Consider the following 20,292-nt stretch of genomic DNA (forward strand, 5'->3'; position numbering starts at 1 on the left):
GTCTTTGAGCTGCACATCCAGATTTCCAGAAAAGTAGGCTGCAGGGAGACTGCACATGCAGATGGGTTAGTTCAGAAGCCCTGCTGGACCTGTCAGTTCTGAACCTGAGTTTCCAAGCCTTGAATACTTTTTATAGACACGTTCCAATTCTGCTGTAAAGAAAACATGTTTCTATCCTTTTCTGTCTGCTGTCAAACTAGATCCAAAGTGAGCATTGCTGCTGAGGACTTGAGACAAAACCTGTGAATCATTGGAGGTTCTTCAGCAAACTATTCAGTATTCTCTTAAGTGCTTGAGAAAATATAATTCATTTAATATACAACATGACAGATTACTGTACTCCCAGACCACACCTGGTGTCCAGAGAACTACTTGGTTGTCATTGCTTAAAAGGTCTTGTCTTTACATGATATGTGATCTGAGAACTACATTTTGGGCATATGTATAGGCATTTGAATCTTAACATACGTGGAACTGCTTTGTTATACTGAAATTAGGTAATCTCTGTGATCTGGTGAAAATAAGTGTTACAGATTTTTTTGTCCCTTTCAGTATTTGTGTGTTAGGGGGCTGGTATGGGTGTGTGAGAGAGAGGAAGAAAGTAAGTTGCAAGTGCCATGCTTTGAAAAATAAAGGATAGTTTAAAAGATATATTTAAGAATCACCTTTTTTTTTTTTAATTCATGGTTTTTATATCTGTTGATTTTAGCTGCATTTAATAAATTAGACACTGTCCTGGACAACTAAGTGTAGGGGGCTTTGCAGAGAGTTGGACAAGATGACCTCCAGATAGATCCCTTCCAATCTCAACCCTTAGCTGAATCACCTGAACTTTCTCCTCCTTTTTCTGCTGTAGTGGTACCCACATATGTTTGCTTTATACTTTGAGGAAAACTATAAAAGCCAGATCTTTTTTATGAGTCGTAACAAAGGAATTTGCTTTTAATCAAACTATGGTTGGGATCTGGACATGGAGGTTAGTGAAGCTGAAGTTTTAACTTCATCTAATCTGCAGACCTTTGGAACTCAAGTGAACATGAGATGTGATCAGAGTTAAGCCCATATTGGGAAGTGTTTGCCACATCACCAGAAGTGCTGTATGGAAACAATTCCATTTCTCTTATCCAAACAGGATTCTGAGGAGTCGTTTTCCAGATTTTTCACCTTTCTGTGATTCAAAACCAACCATACATATTTTGAATTTGTATGTTTGTTTGATTTGCTGTAAAGTTGGGGGTGAATGAGATGAGTTTGGTTGATAAAAGTCAGAGGAAGGAGGTAGCTTGAGATAGAGGAATTACATTATCTTTTTGAACACTGAGCTTTTTAACTCTTAAGAAATAGTTATCACTGTAATACAAGAGCACTGTTGAGAGGAGCCTACAATAATATAATATACTATTGCAGTTGTCCAGTTGTATGCAGAAGTTGCATACTGCCTAGCATTTATGAAAATCAAAATTGAGAATATCTCCATCCCTGTCCTCTTCTGGCAAAGGAGGAAGTTAGAATAATGTAACACTGATAGGGCTGTGCAATTAAGCAGTGCCTTGGCTGATATGCAGGGACTTATGTCCCCATAAATCAGGTTTCTAAATGGCTCCATGAAATGTTCTACCACTCGCTTCAGAAACCCACCACATGGGAAGCTGGAAATGTGCCTCGTCTGTTACATTTTTGTTTTCATCATGAAGTTCTTTGGATTTACAAAGAAAAGCATCTGGACTAGACTGATGATGAGAACTGGATTTGAGGATAGCAACCTCTTCCAGATTTGGGACAGATAGATTGCTAGAGAAATATGACCACTTCTGTTATGTTCACATGTCCCCCAGAAAGTATCTTTATTCATTAACTTTATTTGGCAAGTTGTCCAAAGGTAAATAAGTGTGTCTGGTTTTGCAGTCAAGCCTTTGCTTCTGAATTGCTTTTTGTGCCTGATAATACTCAGAAGTTTGAGACTAGAGAAAAATCTTCAGTCTATACATACAGTGAAATAGTACTTTTATCATTATAGTAATAAGTGGAATATATATATATATATATATCTTCTTTCTCTAGTTTTACTTTATTACACGTTCTTTCAAGAAGAGATTGTGGTGGGTTTGTCCCATGGTTTGACATGTGATATTTGTTCTTTCAACAGTTTCATCATTTCAGTATTCAAACTACTACCAGTTTGCTTTTTAGGATACTTTGAAAGGATAACCTATTAACAATGAATTGCTTAAGAAAGATGTTGCAATAAATAATATTTTATAATTTGGAGTCTTTGTTGACATACTATCTTCAACCATTTCCACACACTTTATTCATAGGTTATTATGATTTTGTGTTTTTGCTGTTGAAATGTTGTCTCTAAGATTGTACAGTGGCAGGAAAGGACTGCTAACCATATCATTAAACTTACATTTGTTTTCAGGTGAAGTTATTTAAGCACAGGCATAGCTTGGGTATTTAACATGAGTACCTTTTAATGAAACTGTTGAAAGAACAAATTTCACGTGCAGAAAACCACATAATAATAATAGAGTAGTTTTCCACTGTACTTGCAAACTCAAATAGTTTTTTTCCCTAGGGTCCTTGAACTCAACCTTGATATTATTTAAACAGGACATTGCCAAGGCCACTAACTCTAGCAAGTTGTTTCATAAGCAGTAGAACTAATGAAGCAATTTGTTATCTTTGTTTTCCTTCTTCCTAGCTTTTTCCTTCTCATCCCACATGCTCTTGGTGGCTGAATCCTCCTGTGTGTCCCATGCCTGTTGTCTTTTGTGCAAATGCAAATGCCAGCCGGCAGCATGGCTGGAGGACTGATTTTCTAGCTATGGCCCTTTCAAAATGACTGGAAACTTCCTTTTCTCTTATGAGATAGCCAACTTGGGTTCTTTTGTGATGCCTTTTCCAACTTGAGTAGGAGCATAGCTCCATTACTGTCAAGTACGGCACTGCAGTGGGCAGACAGATCCCATAGTTACAGGAAAGGATCCAGAGGTAGGCAATGGGAAGGGCAGCACAGCTGCCTAAGGAAACAAGGTGAAAATGCTGTGCTCCTCATGGCTGTCATGTGTTTCAGTGGGTTTAATTTTGTTAAGAGGCTCCAAGAGAAGGTACTCTAATAGTTTTCTTATTTCTCTGTTTTCCTCTAGCTTTGACCATCATTCATTCATTTTATTGGTGATTGCTTTCACAATCAGGGACAGGGTGACCTGAGCTTCCCTTGAGCCAATCTGTGCCTTGGCCAGGAGGAAAATTAACATCCTGAAGACATTAATGTTTTGATATGCTGCTTTGTACACAGTTCCCATATCAAACATACTGCAAGTCTGAAGCTTGTGAAGCATTTTCTGCTGCTGTCATGAGGAAATTTCTGGTCACTAGACATATAAATCAGAGGTCTGACTATGACTGGGAGTGGGTCTTGGAAGAAAGTAGTTTATTGTGGAAAATTAATGTGGAACTAGTGAACTTCCTTTTACATAATTTCTAATCATTCAAGAAAATGATACAGTAGTGATTTGATCTTAAATGTAAAGACTTCATTTGGAATTTAAAATATTTCTATGTTAGTCAAATATTTACTTGGAGGCTTAAAAATGAAATAAGATGTAATGTTACATCTTCTGTTTGCCTTTTAAGTGTACAGTATTTCAGCTTTTCTGTACATAAAATGTCATCAGTCACAGCATGCATCATAGGACTATTTCATGACTTGATTAATTGTAGATGACTTTCAGATCCTTAAATGCTTTACATGAGCTATCTTAGGAATAGGTTATTGGATCTCTTCTCTCTTTAAAATGAATTGCTTTTTGTCTTGAATTAGGTGACTTTGTATTGCATTAGATGTTTTCACAATCCAAAATGTCATTCAACAGTATAATAGAAGCTAAAAGAGTGTAATATGAAAGGGATTTCAGAGCAGGGAGTAAAGATAAAGTCCTATATGCAATTAAGTTCATAAAAAAATCTTTTCCTCTCCCTTTTTTTTTTTTTTTTTTTTTTTTTTTTTTTTTTTTTGTAGTAACACAGCTAAGGAAATATTAACTTGGCCCTGCCCAAGGAAAAGAAGTTGCTGAAACTGCCAATCTCTCAAACCTTTCCGGCTGCCAGAGGTTTAGCCCAATGGCCATCTGTTGAGGACAGCGTAGTTCAAGGCTAACATCATACATCAATTTAGGGGGCTGGTGGGAAAGCACATCATTTAACTCCTTGGTCATAAGAACACCAAAAAAAAAAAAAAAAAAAAAAAAAAAAAAAAAAAAAAAAAAGACATGCTAATCATATTTCCCTTATGTAGACACAGAAACTCCATTCTTGTGATCCATTTTAGTTTGCAAACTCATTTCTCATATGGAATTTTGATGCTGCATGGCGTCAAATCTTGTTGCTTATTACCTACTTATCTTACTGTTACCAAAACATGAAATCTCACTTTTGGCATTCATTGCTGAACAGATAATCAGAGTAGTGTTCAAGAGAAACAAGGTTATTTACAAGGTTATTTTTCATTTATTCGGCTGATTAGAAGCACATTTTATTTAATAGACATATGACTAATTCCTAAAGATCCGTCATGTTTGACTGTGACTTACAGACTTTAGGGTCATGGATTTGCAGGAACTACCAAAGACTGGCCTAGTCAGGCAGTATGTTTCCAGAATGACATTATACATATCATATTGTTGTTAGTTTTGCATAAGGCTAGGTTAGTATGTACCCAACCAAATTTCTGCTGTCTAATGAAAGGAACAGACTGTATTAGACTTAATCTTACTCTATGATGTATAACAGGAAAATGCTAGAAAACTGGGGGCTACACATAAATAAGGTACATGTTTGTAGAATACAAAAGCAGAATAAAGAGGTCTGTTCCTTATCATGTTTGATAGCACATTACACACAAGCATGAGTTTAACCAGAAATTGGTTCTCATGTTACTGTGGTTTCTCTCAAGCTAAGTGTTTTATACCTTATTTAAGATAATTCAATCACAATCCTTATCCAGACAGAGAAGATGGTTCTAGAGGTACTGATAGTGTTTATTTTCCTGGAGTCCTAAAAGATACCAGTGTTTGGGAACAGTTAATAAAAGAATCAGCAGATGATATAATGAAACTGCACGATTTGAAGAGAGAAAGAAAATTAAATCTGAGTGTAAATCTTTACAAGCGAAGCATAATTCCTGGTCTGGACACAGGCTGATGGCAAATTTCCAGTGAAATATTTTTGGTTTGTGTTTTGCAATGGAAAAAACTAAAACTTTAATTGAAACCAAACCCTTTTGTTTCAGCAATATCTGAAAGAGCCAAATAGAAAGGCATTTAAAACTGTGTAACACCTAATAGGCCTGTGTTTGGGCTCCTGACAAAGGTACAAGGACACCAGTTCAGGTGTCACCTGAGAGTAAAGTTTAATCCTTTTATGTTCTATATTCTCCAAGTCCTACCTTGTCCGCCTTTCTAGTTCAATAATTACATGTAATTTTTACACAATGAACAGTTCTTGTGGGAGACACTGGGGAATTGGCCTGGTTGTAGTGGGGAAAAGCAGAACGAGATTGCTCTCACTTTGTGTGTTGTCCTGGAGAGCCGTGAATGGTCTTTCATTCATCCTGTCATAACACAAACAAACAAACAAGTCATTTTATACATGGGAGCAGAAAATTACTTCCCCACCTCTTCAAGATTCTCATTGATATTCCAAAAAGAAGAGGGGGGAAAGATCAAAAAAACCCTGTGGCATCTCATGTCTTGTTCCAAGCACTGCAGCCTTAGATTTATTCAAACAATGCCTGTCTGATGTGGCAATTGCTGCAAGAGAAACACAGCTACATCAGTAGTTCATTAGAAATGACTTAACACAGGGCTGATTTCTACCCCAAACATTCTTTCAAAGCTCCCACTAGAACTGCATGTATTCATCTGAGAGCCACTTTGACCTGGAGTATGCTTTGATTTGTTGTATGAGTTGCCTACTTCTGTGTACAGACTTTTTTTTTTGTATTTCCCCTTTCTTCTGGACCATGATTGATGGTATAAATAGTAATTTTCAGACATGAGACTTTTTTTTTTCCTGTTGACCATTCAGTAATCACTATTTGTTCATCCCTGTGTTTTGGTGGTAGGCCAGATGAATTTCTTTTTAATGATCTTCTTTCTCTTCATGTCAGAAGTCTCACCACAGATAAATGACAGATACACGCCACATATGTAACAGTGCGCAGAACACGTAATCATTACCCAGTATGTTTGCAAAGTTCTGAGAAACTTCATTTTCAGAATAGTAAATGCATGCATTTCTCTGCCATTCCTAGCACTACACATTCTGTAGAACAAAAAAAGAATAAAAAGACTGTTGTTTAACTGATGATTTTGGAGCATCTTGTGTCAAATCTTATAGGGGTTTTCATCTCAATCTAACTCCTTTCACAGCTTCAGTCCTGAGTTTGCAAAGCCCTTAACAACAGTTCATTTGCCTTATTTAAGCATCCCTCTTTGAAGATTTGAGCAAAAATGGCTAAATATTAAAATGCAATCTGGCATTGTTTTAATATAAAATTCATAAAAATCTCATTGCTTAATATATAGTTAAGGCATCACATGCATTCTTATTTGTTCTATTGGGACAGCAGCCCACAGAAACAAAGATTGCTTAATAGTTACATCTCTAATGATATAAAATGCCTCACTGTTCACAATATTCAGTACCTAGAATGGGGATTATTTACATAGTTTTTTCATACTGTATTTAGCTGTTGCCTCCCAGCTTTGTGATCCTTCTTGTGCTGTGCACACCCCATGACTTGGGTAGATGCTGCGCCTCTGAAAAGAAAGTGGAGGAATTGGCATGTATTCATTGCTTGCCATCAAGCAGCTTTTAGGGCCCCAGCACATACAAACTCTTTCTTCTCTCTGGTAAAGAAAGATTACACTGATTTACAAAGTTTCATTTGGTATTCTGTAGGTCATTTGAATTTCTAAATTTTCCATCTTTAAAAGATGCTGCTTTAAAGTTCTGATGGAAAATAAGGCTGATTAGAAGTTCTTGGCTTAGGTGATGTAGAAGGGTCTCATTCTTGTGATCATCCCTGCCTTCAAGAATTATGAATAAAAAGGAACTGAATTACTAAATAGACTTGTCACCTGTTTTAGGAGTGAAGTAACTGATGTCAAATGTCAGTTTTGGAGAACAGAGAGACTGAAAAGAATTTGGGTTGTTTCTATACTCTGTAAGGCACTTGTAAATTCTAGTATTAGAGAGTTTGAAATGTTTTATCCCCTTATGTCTTTCCTCTTGCTTGTTTGGCACCCTAAGCCCCCATTTTGTCTGAAACACATTTCTGAAGCTCTTGCTGTAGGTGTTAAGGCTCTTTCTGATGTTTAGCCAGCCCTGCATGCTTTTGAGACAACCGATCTCCAGTCATCACATCAGAGGTGGCTGTTCCTGCTTCTGCACTCAGTGCTGTAGCTCTTGGCTGGCTTTTTGCAGTGCAGATATGGAAAAGGGTCACTAAGATGCTGGATGCAGTGGAGACATCCTTTTACATAGATACAGGTGAACAGTGTGTGAAATACTAAAATGACATTGTTCCAGAGATTTCAGAAAAATTATTATTAATTTAAAAATAGTGAGATGTCATAGAATCACAGGATAGAATGGGTTGGGTTGGGTTGGGATGGGTTGGGTTGGGTTGGGTTGGAGGGAACCTTAAAGATCACGTTGTTCCAACCCCTCTGCCACTGGGTTTACTTCCACTAGACCAGATTACTCAAATCCCCATCAAACCTGGCCCTGAAAACTTCCAGGAATGGGGAATCCAAAACCTCTCTGAGCAACATGTTTCAGTGCCTCACCACCCTCACAGTGAAGAATTTCTTCCTAACATATGTCTTCTCTCTTTCAGTTTAAAGCCATTACCCTTCTTCTCTTCTTAAAATCTGGGAAAATTACAAGTGTTTCTTCTAGCATCACACCATTTGATTCTGTCTACTTATTCTGAATAAGAAAATAGGAACTGAAACAGGAGTTAATCGTGTGCCCTTGTGTGAATGAAGGTCATATGCATCCCAGGCTGGACTGGTGGGAGCATAGCAACCAATTGAAGGAAGTGCCTCTCCCTGTTTGGTGCTGACAAGACTACATCAGGAGTTCAGGAGTCCAGTGTTGGGCTTCTCAGTATGAGATAGATATTTATCTACTGGAGCAAGTCCAGCAGGGCTCACCATGATGATGAGATGGAGTAGAGCACATGCTATATGAGGAAGGGAACTGGATTTTTTCACCTAACATGAGGAAAATCATATTAGAGTCATTCCAACTTAAATTATTACTCTGAGATTCTCTCAGGCTCAATATTTATATTTTCTTTTTCTTGATTTTTACAAAAGAAAACAATATGATATATTATAATATTGACATAGAGTATTAATATTTATTCTATATATTTGTTTTTCATAATAAATAGTGGCTTTATATAGATACTGTGTATATATATATATATATATATATATATATATATATATATAATGTATTTTATTTTAATACTTATATAAAACCTTCCATTCCAGGAAGATCTTCCCTCCTTTTGGGAACAGAAGGTGATTTTATCCCCTTGCAAAACATGGCATTTAGCCACATTGCAGGTGCTGGTGGGATGCCAATGGGCTGTTCCTGCAGTACTAGATCTGAAGTTGGAGGCATCTTTGCACCCCACGAGAAAGAAGGGTTCCAGTTTTCCTGGGCACCTCTCCCTGGCAGGCTGAGCACTGGTTGCACTGGATGTTTCTTTAGCTGTAGCTCTGTCTGGCTGTATCCTACCAAGTGGATGGATACCTGACCTACAGTAAGTCCAAGTCTGCACCTGGATTAAATTTCAGAGGATTTGGCTGTAGTAAATCTTTATTTAATAATTCAATGCCCATTTCTCCTTTAAATTTGAGTAGTGTAGATCCAAAGTAGCTACATCTCCCCAAGTAAAATATTTTTATTCAATTTCCTTCCTTACTTTCTTCCTTTTTAAAAGGAAAAATAATTGAATCCTGAATGTTTCAATCTGAACTCTACAATTATTGCTTTGGTCTCTAAGTCAATGAACTTTGTGACAACATTCCTTGTAAAGGTTAAAGCCTTTCCAGACAAGTGATTAACAACTGTGATAAGCCCCTTCCATGAGACATGAGTTTTGCAGCCTGTTGTGTGGTATCTCTGTCTGAGTCTGTAATTGTCTAAATATAAAGAGATAAAAGGGAAAAGGATTGCCAAACTGCACTGTATAAGGTAAAGCGAGTCAGAGGGAAAAGGTTTATAATTTTTCTTCTTCCTTTTACGTTGCTGGCTTGTTCTTATCTTTAGCCAGAAGATGCTAACATAATTTCCTCTCTATAAATTGGCTTGCACATGACACAAAAACACGACATGAACTTTCTTTCCTAGCTTAATAGAGGTTTTGATGCTTCAGTGCTTGGATATTTAAGAATCCTGATTTAATCTCAGAACTGTTAAAAAATTCTTTTACCAAGTCAGTGAGTATGCATATTGACTCAATGAGCCTTGTTTATTAACTAAGCAGCAATATTTAAGATGGAAATTTGGATTTAATTAGAGCAACCAGTGTTTGCAAAGTGATGATAACAGGACTTCTTTTGAGCTAGCATGTCCACCTCTTTTGTTGCCTTTCTAGTCCTGTTTGAAGTAGAAGTGTGATATGGGTTTTAACAAAGCCATGCCTATTGAAGCAGATTCAGAAAGCAGTTGTCACTCTCTTCAACAGTAAATGAGTACCAGAAAAAAAAAATCCCACAGTCTTAAAAGCTTTCATTACCTTTTTAAGAGTGCATCAGATTATTAGTGGTTCGCCTGCTTGTTTCTATTGTGCCCATTGCTGTGCCATCTGGTTAAATCATGTGAAATAAAATGATAGTGACTGGCAAAAAGTCCCATAACTTTGCAAAAGGAAACAAGAAAGTCAGTGAATTGCTGCTGTTTTTTCCTGTTCAGCAATCTCCCAATTTTGAGATTTAGTTATTTTATTTGCAATCTAGCTATCTAATTAAGAACACGTATGTCCTGAAGACATATTTTAGAACTCACACAGGAAGCAGTGAAGATCTCCCACAATCAAATAGTTAATCACAAATGGGAACTTCAGGCCCCCAGGTGGTCATTTAAGTGAACATTTAACAGATAGGACATCATATGGGAGGCCACATTAAAAAAATTCCCTGTGCTTCACACGGGTTTTGCCACCAGGTATCCCTGAACAGACCTTTCAGAGACTGCTTGGTGCCACAGTGGATAATTAGAGCTGATTTTAGTGTGAGCATGTCAGGCTCTGGACTGTTTTTGTATCTGGGTGTGACAGGCTATCAGATGTCTCAAAGAGCCTTTGGCTGGCTGAAGACTTCAGTTTCCTAGGGGCAGTGCAGCTGCTCTGTGATTGCCTGCTCCTGTCAAGAAGCACTGTTAATGCAGTTTTGAAAAGCACTGCAGGATGAGCACAAAGACTGTGTGGGTCATAGGTAGCTAGGTAAGTCCACAGTATAGGCATTGTGCATTTTAGTCTAGGACTGCAGTGTTTTGCTTTTGTCCTTGCCCAAAGTGTCCAAAGCAGCAGGCAGGTTTAAAAGTGCCCACAGGAGTCCCAAATGCCATTTTCTATTAAGCAGGAAACATATTGTTTTAAATGCAGGTTTTCTCAAAGGTAGTGTTTGTGCTGGTGCAAGATGAAAGCAGCCATGGGTATGCACCTTCAGTGAAAGGCATCTCCCCTTCCAGGGCTGATAGACTCTTTTGTGAGGAGTTGGATAAGCCCTGGAAATTTGCAGATTGACAAACTGAGCTTAGAGTGTCTTTCTAGGACCTAAATGGCAAGCAAAACATTGCTTTCCTAATCTCTCCTTTTCTCTGGGACTGCTTCTGAGTCATTTATTGTAAGGCATTTATTCCTTACAAAACTATCTGTTAGCTTGTTAAGCGCAGGAAGCTGATACCTGCAGACAGCACCCGAAATCAGCTGTCTTGAGCCTTGGTCTGGTGCAACTGCAGTGGGCTGCCCTGAGACTTCACAAGGTTTGCAGCATGGCAAGTGCAGAGGGACCAGATCCTTATTGCAGCAGCTGCCATGGCCAGCAGGCAACAATCTGAGCAAAGGTACTGCCAAAGGTTCTTCTTCCTGGAAGAAAAAGATTTGCAAAAATAGACTTAAGCCTGGTGTGTCCCGCACTGATTGTTGTCAAGTGGAGATGTGTGGGAACTTTGCCATGCAGCACTTACATGTAAATTCATCCCATTGTCACCACACGGCCGTGACTTGAGCTTCTAAGAACCATCAAAAGTAATATCTAAGCTTTCCTTTCTAAGGAAAAAAACCCTAATCAGATTAGAAGGTAGTATGTAAATGGTTATCTGGGAAGTATGGTAATGCTAGAATAGTTTACAGTTATCTGGTATAACTCCTATTTACAAAGTAACTTTACAAAAAAGTGGAGACTTTTTGGAAATTCTTTCAGTATGCTTATTAAACAATTGAACTTGATTCCTAAGCGAAATGTCACTGCAGACTAGCAACACCGTGGTATTGGCCCAACAGGCAAATACACAGATGTACAGTACAATCACAGTAAGTGATCTGTTATCAGGCTTCAATTTCCTTTCATTTGACTACCCCATGTATATATGAAGTCTCACCGCAGCAGTACAATTGCAAATAAGACTAACTAAGGATCTTAAGGGACCTGGTCAGGTTTGTCACTGAGATTTCCTGACTGTCAGCCCTAAAATTCAACAATTTGACAACAATTTGACAATCAAGCCTGAAAAAAGTCTAGATTCAACAGCTGAATATGCTGTATTGCTAGTAGTGCCATTGCTTGCATTAAGTTCAATTCTGCATGAGTACATAACCCCAAGAAACTAGGGAAATATCTGGGATCACTGTTGACATTGAACTGTGTGTTAATAACAGCAAATGGCATTTTAGCTCATTACCTTCAAGTGAGCTCCAGTACATCTCTCTGAGTGGCTATGTGAGCACAGTAGCTTGAGTCTATTCCTGTTGCACTTACATTATTTTTTGGAATATAGACACAGTCACTGTCTTGCAACCATATGTACATCTATGAAATTATTAATAATGATTTTTTTGCTTCTTAGGAGAGTTGTGTTGAGAGGACTTGAAAAAAAAAATGGAAATAGGAATTAGTCAATATTGACAGAAACTGTATAATAATCCATTATTTAGATTGAGAGTATAACAGTGAAAGCCCTCTCAGCATGTAGAGCACTGCCTATTAAAAAATCCTCCCCTCAAGTAAAGAGTTGGTTTTTCACATACCTGATCATGCTAACTAGTCATACTTGATTATCCCTAAATGTTCTTACTCAGCTCTTTTAGTCAAATTATCCTCTCTGGAAATGGGAGCTCTGTGGTGAAACTGATAAGAATTTGGCTATTGAATTCTAGTAGATCCATTCTACCAATGCTGAGTCTTTGATGAACACTCACTCTTGAGGATTTACAAAAACTTGAGTTTGAAAATTTGCAGGCAGAATTCTCAGTTTCAGTAAATCAAACATTTTTTGACAGGGTGGGATAGTTGGAGATTAAACACGCTTCCTCCCAAGTTGTGTTTAGTGATGAAAATCAATCTAGTTAATAGTTTAGGGATTAAATAGTAGCATTATAAGAAGAGAAGAAAGCATAAGGATGAAATCATCCCATCATACAGCATTTTGACAGGATTAAAGGCTCAGAGCAAAAGGAGGAAATAAATGTGTTAGCTCAGTAGGTTCTGCATACATCAAGCTTTGGGCAGCAACGCTGGGGATTTGCAGAGGTGGGATCTTCACCCTTTTGGTACTTGTGGCAATATTAAGTTTTCATTTGGATTCATTGACTACTGGGGCTTCCCTAGGAGAGCGCTGTCCAGTGAATGAAATTCTCATCCAGCTGACTACCTTTCATTTTTTCAGTGCTGTCACAGCTTAATATCTTCTGTTTGTTTGTTACTACCAGATGTGGACTGCTGGGCTTGCCTCTTGCCCAGTGTCATTTCACACATCTGGGAATGCTGTGGTTTGGGGAATGACAAGCTGCACTCTTTTCTTCCAGTTTCGCCTGGTGGTAAAAACGGCACTGAAGCTGCTGCTGGTGTTTGTAGAGTACACAGAATCCAACGCACCGCTTTTGATCCAGGCAGTATCTACCGTGGATGAAAAGAGAGGTGAGTAGCCTTCCCAGGGGGGTGCAACATCCCAGCACTGCTGAGCACTGTTTTCAGTGGCTCTAGAGTTGCTGTCATTGGTGCCTGCTTTGTCCAGAATATCCTTCATTTCTTGAAAGCATTTTTTCAGTATCCATATAATCTAAGGTTGTTAGAAGAATTAATTATAATGGGAAAGTGAAGAGTGAAAACTGAGGAACTCGGTTGCCTCCTGGGGCGCCAGAGTCATTGCCCTTTCCCTGCACCCACATGCTAAGTAAACCCCCCCTGTATCTTCCAACCTCAGAGGCTCCTTTGGGCAAGACTGTCTTTCCACTTCCTTCTGGGAAGCAGCAGTCTGATTTAGAAGAGAAAATGATATCTAATCAGTGTAATCCCTTTGAAGAGAAAGACGAGGTCAGTAATAGTACAGGCTTTATAGTAAAAGCAAAACCATCTGTTGTTACATTAAAATAAAGCCCTTGAGCAGATATTATACTATGAAATCTGTTACCCTTCAGGCTCATGAAAAATACTTGAATATGTATATTGTATTTTTTACAAATAAATAGAACAAAAATGGTTCTTTCTTGTTCTTCCCACAAAGCCATCACTAAGCTCCTGGGGCATTCTCTCTTGATGCATAACATTCCTTTGCCTCAAGGAGAGTTTTTGAGGTTAAGAGATCCATTGTTGTGGTCTCAAACATGGAGGTTGAAAGGAACGTTCCCTCTGTGGAGCAACGCCTCCATACTGAACTTGTCTGAGAGACTTGATATGGTAAAAGTGAAACAAGAAAATGTTGGGGGCTGGGGAGAAAGGTGATGTCAGAAATAGGAAGAAGGAGCCAGATTTTGCTTTCTGTTATCAGAATGGGTTGAAAAGGAAAAAAAAAAAAAAAAAAAAAAAACCCACAACAAATTCTCTCTTTTAGCAGGGAAGCAGGAAGGGGCAGTTCAAAACATTGAATTCTGCAGGTTGGCTTTTTGTTTTAAATTAAAACCAGGAACCTTACAATGCCATAAGCATAAATTTAATTACAATATTCATGTACTTGTGAGCACTGTGATTAATTTTTTTCGGTCATTCTTAGTATTTCATCAGCTTTCTGAGCTCTCTGGTATTCTCAATAAGTTCAAACTGCCATATATCTACTATATGCTAATAAACTCATTAAAGAGAAAGGAGGAATAAGGACCCTAAACAAAGTATTCACTTCTCTATCAGTAGAACAGTCTTAGGCATTCATCTACATGCCCCAAAGTAATAAAACAACTTAACTAACAACACAAGACTTGAAAAAACTGATGCATGTAGTTAGATGAATGTATGTTAAGAGGTTTTACAGGAATTCTCATATCTGTGCATTGGTGGATTTTTTCATGAACTCTTGCAAATACCTTAGCCCAAACACCCAGTTTTTCCTTCTTCCTATTTTTTTTAATTATTTTCATTAAGCAGAGATTTTTTTTCTGGTTTTATATTTAGTTCCCTTTTTAGGTCATCAACATAATAACCACAGAGTCATTTTGGTTGGAAAAGACTTTTAAGACCATTGAGTCAAACCATTAACACAGCACTGTCACGTTCATCACTAAACTATGTCCCTCAGTGCTACATCTGCATGTCTCTTAAATACCTCTGGACATGGTGACTCCACCATTTCCCTGGGCAGCCTGTTCCAAAACCTGGCAACCCTTTTGGTGAAAAAAAATATTATTATCTAATCTAAACTTCCCTTGATGCAACTTGGAGTAATTTCCTTTCCTCCTGTCCCTTGTTAACTGGGAAAAGAGGATGACCCCCACCTGGCTACAGCCTCCTTCCAGGAGTTGTAGAGAGAAGTAAGGTTCCCCTGAGTCTCCTTTTCTCCATGGTAAAGAATCCCAGCTCCTTCAGCCACTCCTCATAAGACTTGTGCTCCAGACCCTTCACCAGCTTCATTGCCTTTTTCTGGACACACTCCAGCACCTCAAAGTCCTTCTTGCAGTGAGAGGGCCCTAAACCAAGTACAGGATTCAGGATGAGGCCTCACAAGTGCCAAGTACGAAGGGACAGTAACTTCCCTGGTGCTGCTGGCCAACTATTCCTGATACAGGCCAGGATGCCATTGGCCTTCTTGGCCACCTGGGCACACACCGGCTCATGTTCAGCTGCTGTTGACCAGCACTCCCAGATCCTTTTCCTTTCCAGCCACTCTGCCCTCTGTGCTGCATGGAACTGTTGTGACCCAAGTACCAGGACCTTGTTGATCTTCATACAATTGTCCTCATTCCATTGATCCTCCAGATCCCTCTGTAGAGATTTGTTGCCTTCAGCAGATCAACACTCCCATCTAACCTGGTGTCACCTGCAAAGTGACTGAAGGTGTCCTCAGTCCCCTCATCCAGATCTTTGGTAACAATATTAAACAGGATTGGCCCCAACACTGAACCCTGAGGAACCCTAAGAGTGATCATCTGCCAGCTCAACTGAACTCCAGGCACTACCTCCCTCTAGGCCAACCATCCAGTTTTCTACGCAGTGAACAGTGCACCCACCCAAGCCATGAGCAGCCAGTGTCTCTGGAGGAATGCTGTGGGAGACATTGTCAAAGCCCTTCACTTTCAGATGTGGATGTGCTATGTTTTAATTTATAATTTTAAATTGGTGGCTTATAAATGAGAAGTACCTGCTTTTAATGACTGATGAAGCAAAACAGAAAAAGAGAAAAAAACAATATGCCTTTTCTTGAACCATTGTCATAAATCTTGCAGGTATGTAACTAAGTTCAGCACTGCTTTGATAAAAGTTCCATGTTTCATGTACATACAAGGTGATGAGATATGATATAATTCTTCAACATGTGTACCACATATGATTAACTTGTAGAACCCCACATTAACTCAGTCTGGTTTCAAAGCAATCCCATCTGTGTTTTCTATGTGTGAATACATCCATATGCAACTGAAGTACAGAGATCCACGGAAGTACTCCCTTTACTACAGGCAGACCATAAATGAACAACTGCATTGCCCTCATCATGTAGGAATTAGCTTCTACTTGCACTTCCATTTAGCTCCTGGCTTCTCCCATGCTTTCTTGTTTCAGAACCCCAGAGGAATTTGGTATATTCTCAGTTTAAGCATACTGGACTGCAAAGGCTCTGGAAAGTGGAGCTGGCATTGCATTCTGCTGTCTAGGGATTCTTTATCACAAGCATATTTTAGGACAGAAATTAAAGCCAAATAGCCCTCATTATCAGTTCTCTGCATTCCTTGCCATTTCATTCATAGTTAGATTCCACTAAATTAATGTACATACTGTAGGTACAATCAAAAGTTCGTTCATATATTAATTGCCAGGAGAACAAGGTGTTGAGGTCTTTCCCAGAGTGTTACTATGTTTCCATCCTATAGCTGCTGGAGACAGGCTGAGAAATGACTGGGACTTAAAACAATGGTCAATGTTATTCAGAAAATAGACAAATAGACTATATTAATTTAATATCAGCTTGATTGTTGCAGCCTCATTGTTCTTTGTCTATACACCATGCATGGTTACTCGTAACATGCATGTAGCATGCCACTCTGATGCAAGTAGCATCAGAGTTGAGGTTATAACCTCCCTGTCAGAATAGCTGTGATAAAGAGCTCTTCCCATTGACAAGCCTCTAAAGGGCAGTCAAGCAGTTCTCATTTTACCCATTAGAAGGCAGGAGAACACACAAAACTCCAGTCTCTGCTGTTTCACTTCACTGAGCCTGTTTCATCAATCCCATCAATTTTGCTGCAATTTCTGCATAAAATTCATAACCTTATGGAAAGATCCCCATTTGCTCCCAGAAAAATCACTGGGATGCTATATTATCATTCTTCTGCATCATCATTTTTCTGCATCAGGATCTGGTGAAGGAAGGAATTCACCTATTCCCTAACTAGAATCAAGAGGAGGCAGTACTATCAATGACTTTGGCAGAGCTACTCTAATATGTACAAGATTAAATCTTTTTTTGCAAATGCAATTTTCCTCATTATGGTCTCAACCTGAACAGGTCTCTTTTCACTTTAAGCATACTGGACTGCACAGGCTCTGGAAGGGGGCGTCTGAAAGGGAGAGCTGAGCTGGACTTGCATATGTCCCATGCTATATGGATCATAGGTTGGAAGCTATAGATTATCATTATATATATGTAAGAATATTAACCCAAGGACAGCAAAGCAGTAAGCTCATGGAACAACTTCCACAGCAGAACTGCCTTATCCTGGGTGGGTAGTAGATGGCCTTACAGCTATTTCCACGTTCACTTCTTGGCTGTTCAGATTGAGATCATAATGGGGGAAATAGCATTTGAAAAAAAGTTTTAACCTAGTACAAATTGGAATAGCTCTGTCAAAGTCATTGATAGTACTACCTCCTCTTGAATGTAGTTAGGGAATAAATGAAGAATTTGGAATTTAAGCCTAGGTTTTAGAAGTTTAGTAGCAGAAGCATAAAGAAAGCCTTTGAAAGATAAATGAGCTGTTACAGGGCTGCCTTATTAAGTAAGTGTGCCCAAGCAACAATATTTTAAAAAAATCATATTCTGAAATAAAATAGCAGTGTTGCTAGAAGAAAATTATATATCAACCTTGCAGGAAAACAGCAAGGTGACCATGAAATTATTATTTTATGATAATGAAGAATTATTGAGACATTCAGGGAAAAAAATAAGCCACTTGAATGCTGTCTAAAAAACAAACCAGGATTGTTCCAATAAGAGTAGAACCTGCCTGCAATAACAAAGGACTCTCACTGAATAATTCAGTGGATTAAATAATTATGTTTTTATGTTATCAACTCACTGTTTTTCCAAAAGGCGTTGTTGTGTATCTGACTTGCTTGGTTTCCTCATCTTGTTTCTCTTTCCTATATCCTTCAATTTTTCAGTTTTTCAGTGAAAACCACAGGCAAACAGTTTTGTAGTGAGAATATCATTCCTGCTGATCATGTATCATTTGAAAGCTGAGTGAATTTGTTCCACATGGCTTTTGAACATATACTGCACAAAATGTCTGGCAATATAGAGAATCCATTAAAGAGGTGTCTACTTTATTTTCATTACATACATGTACTTGTATTAGTATTTAATTCCTAATGCATATATGTACATCTGGAGAGCTGAATCTCCCTTCTCCTTTGATTGGGCTTAAGATAAAAAAGCCTTGACTCAGTAGTAAAGGTCAGAGACTGTCTGAGGGGGGAGAAAAAAAGGAGAAATACTATTCTCTGCACATTCACTTTTAGACAGGTTTTTCCACACAGTGCACTGCCATTGCCTTGAAAATGCAGATCCGTGGTGAGCAGAGAATTCATGTCTGTGTAGCAGGGTACATATGTGATATCATGTTTAATAAGCAAGGGCTGTTACAGGGTAATACAGAGTTTATGCCTTGGGGTGACTGATCAGTCAGTGACAGGTGACTGTGATGGCACATTTGCATTTTGCTGCCTGATTATACTCAAACTCTCATCGTCCATGTAGTGTTCAGGGGATGTGGACTGTTGGAATACTCTGCCTGTTTCCCTCTGAAACTGCAGGACTGTCAGAGTTATGTTTGTGTAGTTGAATTGAGTATATCTCTAAGCTAGAATTAGCACTCTGCTTAGTCCTCTTCACCTCTAACTTAACTCTAAACAAAACACTAAATTGCAGTCTTTTATTATTTATTTCTGTTTTCTTAGATAAAATTTGGTGAATGTAACCATCTTTCTGTTTAGTCAAGTGAGGACAGTTTTACAAGGTACCTTCCATACAAGAGGCTGAGTCTGGGTCGTGTTTCTTACCTGATGTTTTTAGCACAATAATACACTAAGCCATCAGAGAAATATGTTAATTCAAATCAACATGCCAATCAAGCAAATAACTAAGAGCACAAATTTTGACCTTTCTTGGTGGAAAATGAGAGAATCATACCTGAAAGTTCTGTAGGTACATTTCCTATTAAAGTAATTTGAGAAAGAACCACAGCAAAAATCTTTTCCACTCATTGATCATTTCTTTTTATCCAAAACACATAGCCTGTAATTTGAGAAAACTGTTTCTCTGCCACAATGTTTTGTTAACCTGACTTACCTTAGTGCAGTACAAGTCAGCAATAGCAGCAGAAATTGGAGTATCAGACACACTGAAAGCACAGCATGTAAATCTCTGCTGAAGATTTATCAAAGCCTATATGAACCTATGATAGGCTGGGTAAAATTCCTGTCACTCGATTTTTAGCATTTTGGTGTCAATCTCACTGTGCTGATAAAGCTTCCTTTGTCATCAAGGGAAAGAAGTTGGTACCTTTGGAGAGAGTCTACCTGCTATATTTTCTGTCCCTGCAATAGGTTGGACTGTAGTTTTCACTGTCTACATTAACTCTGTTCTCTGAGGAGCAGGAGAGATTGTAGACAAAGCTGGATCTTTCTGCTTGAACTTTCACCTGGCCACATATTCCAACTCGTGCTATTTCCTGGATGAATTTTTTTGCTGTAGCTTTCCATTTTGATAACCGTAACCAATGGTTTCTGCTTTTCTTCTAGGAGCCAAGCCATGGTCCAACATCATGGAGATACTGGAGGAGAAGGATGGAGTTGATACGGAACTGCTGGTTTATGCAATGACTTTGGTTAACAAGGTTTGTTACTTTTGTTACTATGACTAGTGCAGATAATATTAATGTTTTCTATTGGATAATGAACTTCCCTGTTAAGAGTATAGGACTGAAGAGAGGTGTCACAGAGAAGTTGCAGGACAAGCTGTAATCAATCAGCACACTCCTGTTACTTGTGCTGCAGCCACCCAGAGGCAGCAGCTGGGAGCAGAATTGTTATTTTGGTGGATGTTGTGTGGAACTGTGGTCTGACATGGCTTCTCTCCCAGCGCTGACAATGCAGTGCTAAAGGAAAACACGACAAACTAACACAACAGACTAACAAGGGGTGAAGGAAAGCAAGTGCTGGTGAAGAGATCACATGCTCACAAAAGCTTGTGTTGTAAACGTTTTTCTAGTTCATGTAGTTTAATTTTTTGGTTTTGTTTTTTTTTTTTTTTTGCTGAGATACAAATACGATGAATTTAACAGGT

The 20,292-nt window shown here is 38.5% G+C and overlaps 1 protein-coding gene across 4 annotated transcripts in view; it reads left to right on the forward strand.

The window, feature by feature from the left end:
- Positions 1-20,292, forward strand: part of FHOD3 (formin homology 2 domain containing 3) — a gene marked incomplete at its 5' end in the record, with an annotated part of 370,951 nt that overhangs the window by 241,376 nt on the left and 109,283 nt on the right. For all 4 annotated transcript variants that reach the window (XM_083878098.1, XM_083878101.1, XM_083878099.1 and 1 more), the window contains 2 exons: positions 13,112-13,223; positions 19,749-19,843. In XM_083878098.1, the coding sequence (XP_083734224.1) occupies positions 13,112-13,223; positions 19,749-19,843 (207 nt within the window). The remainder of the gene's footprint in view (positions 1-13,111; positions 13,224-19,748; positions 19,844-20,292) is intronic.

Source organism: Zosterops lateralis (genome assembly GCF_965231275.1).
Source record: "Zosterops lateralis genome assembly, chromosome: 1".
NCBI classification, from domain to species: domain Eukaryota; kingdom Metazoa; phylum Chordata; class Aves; order Passeriformes; family Zosteropidae; genus Zosterops; species Zosterops lateralis.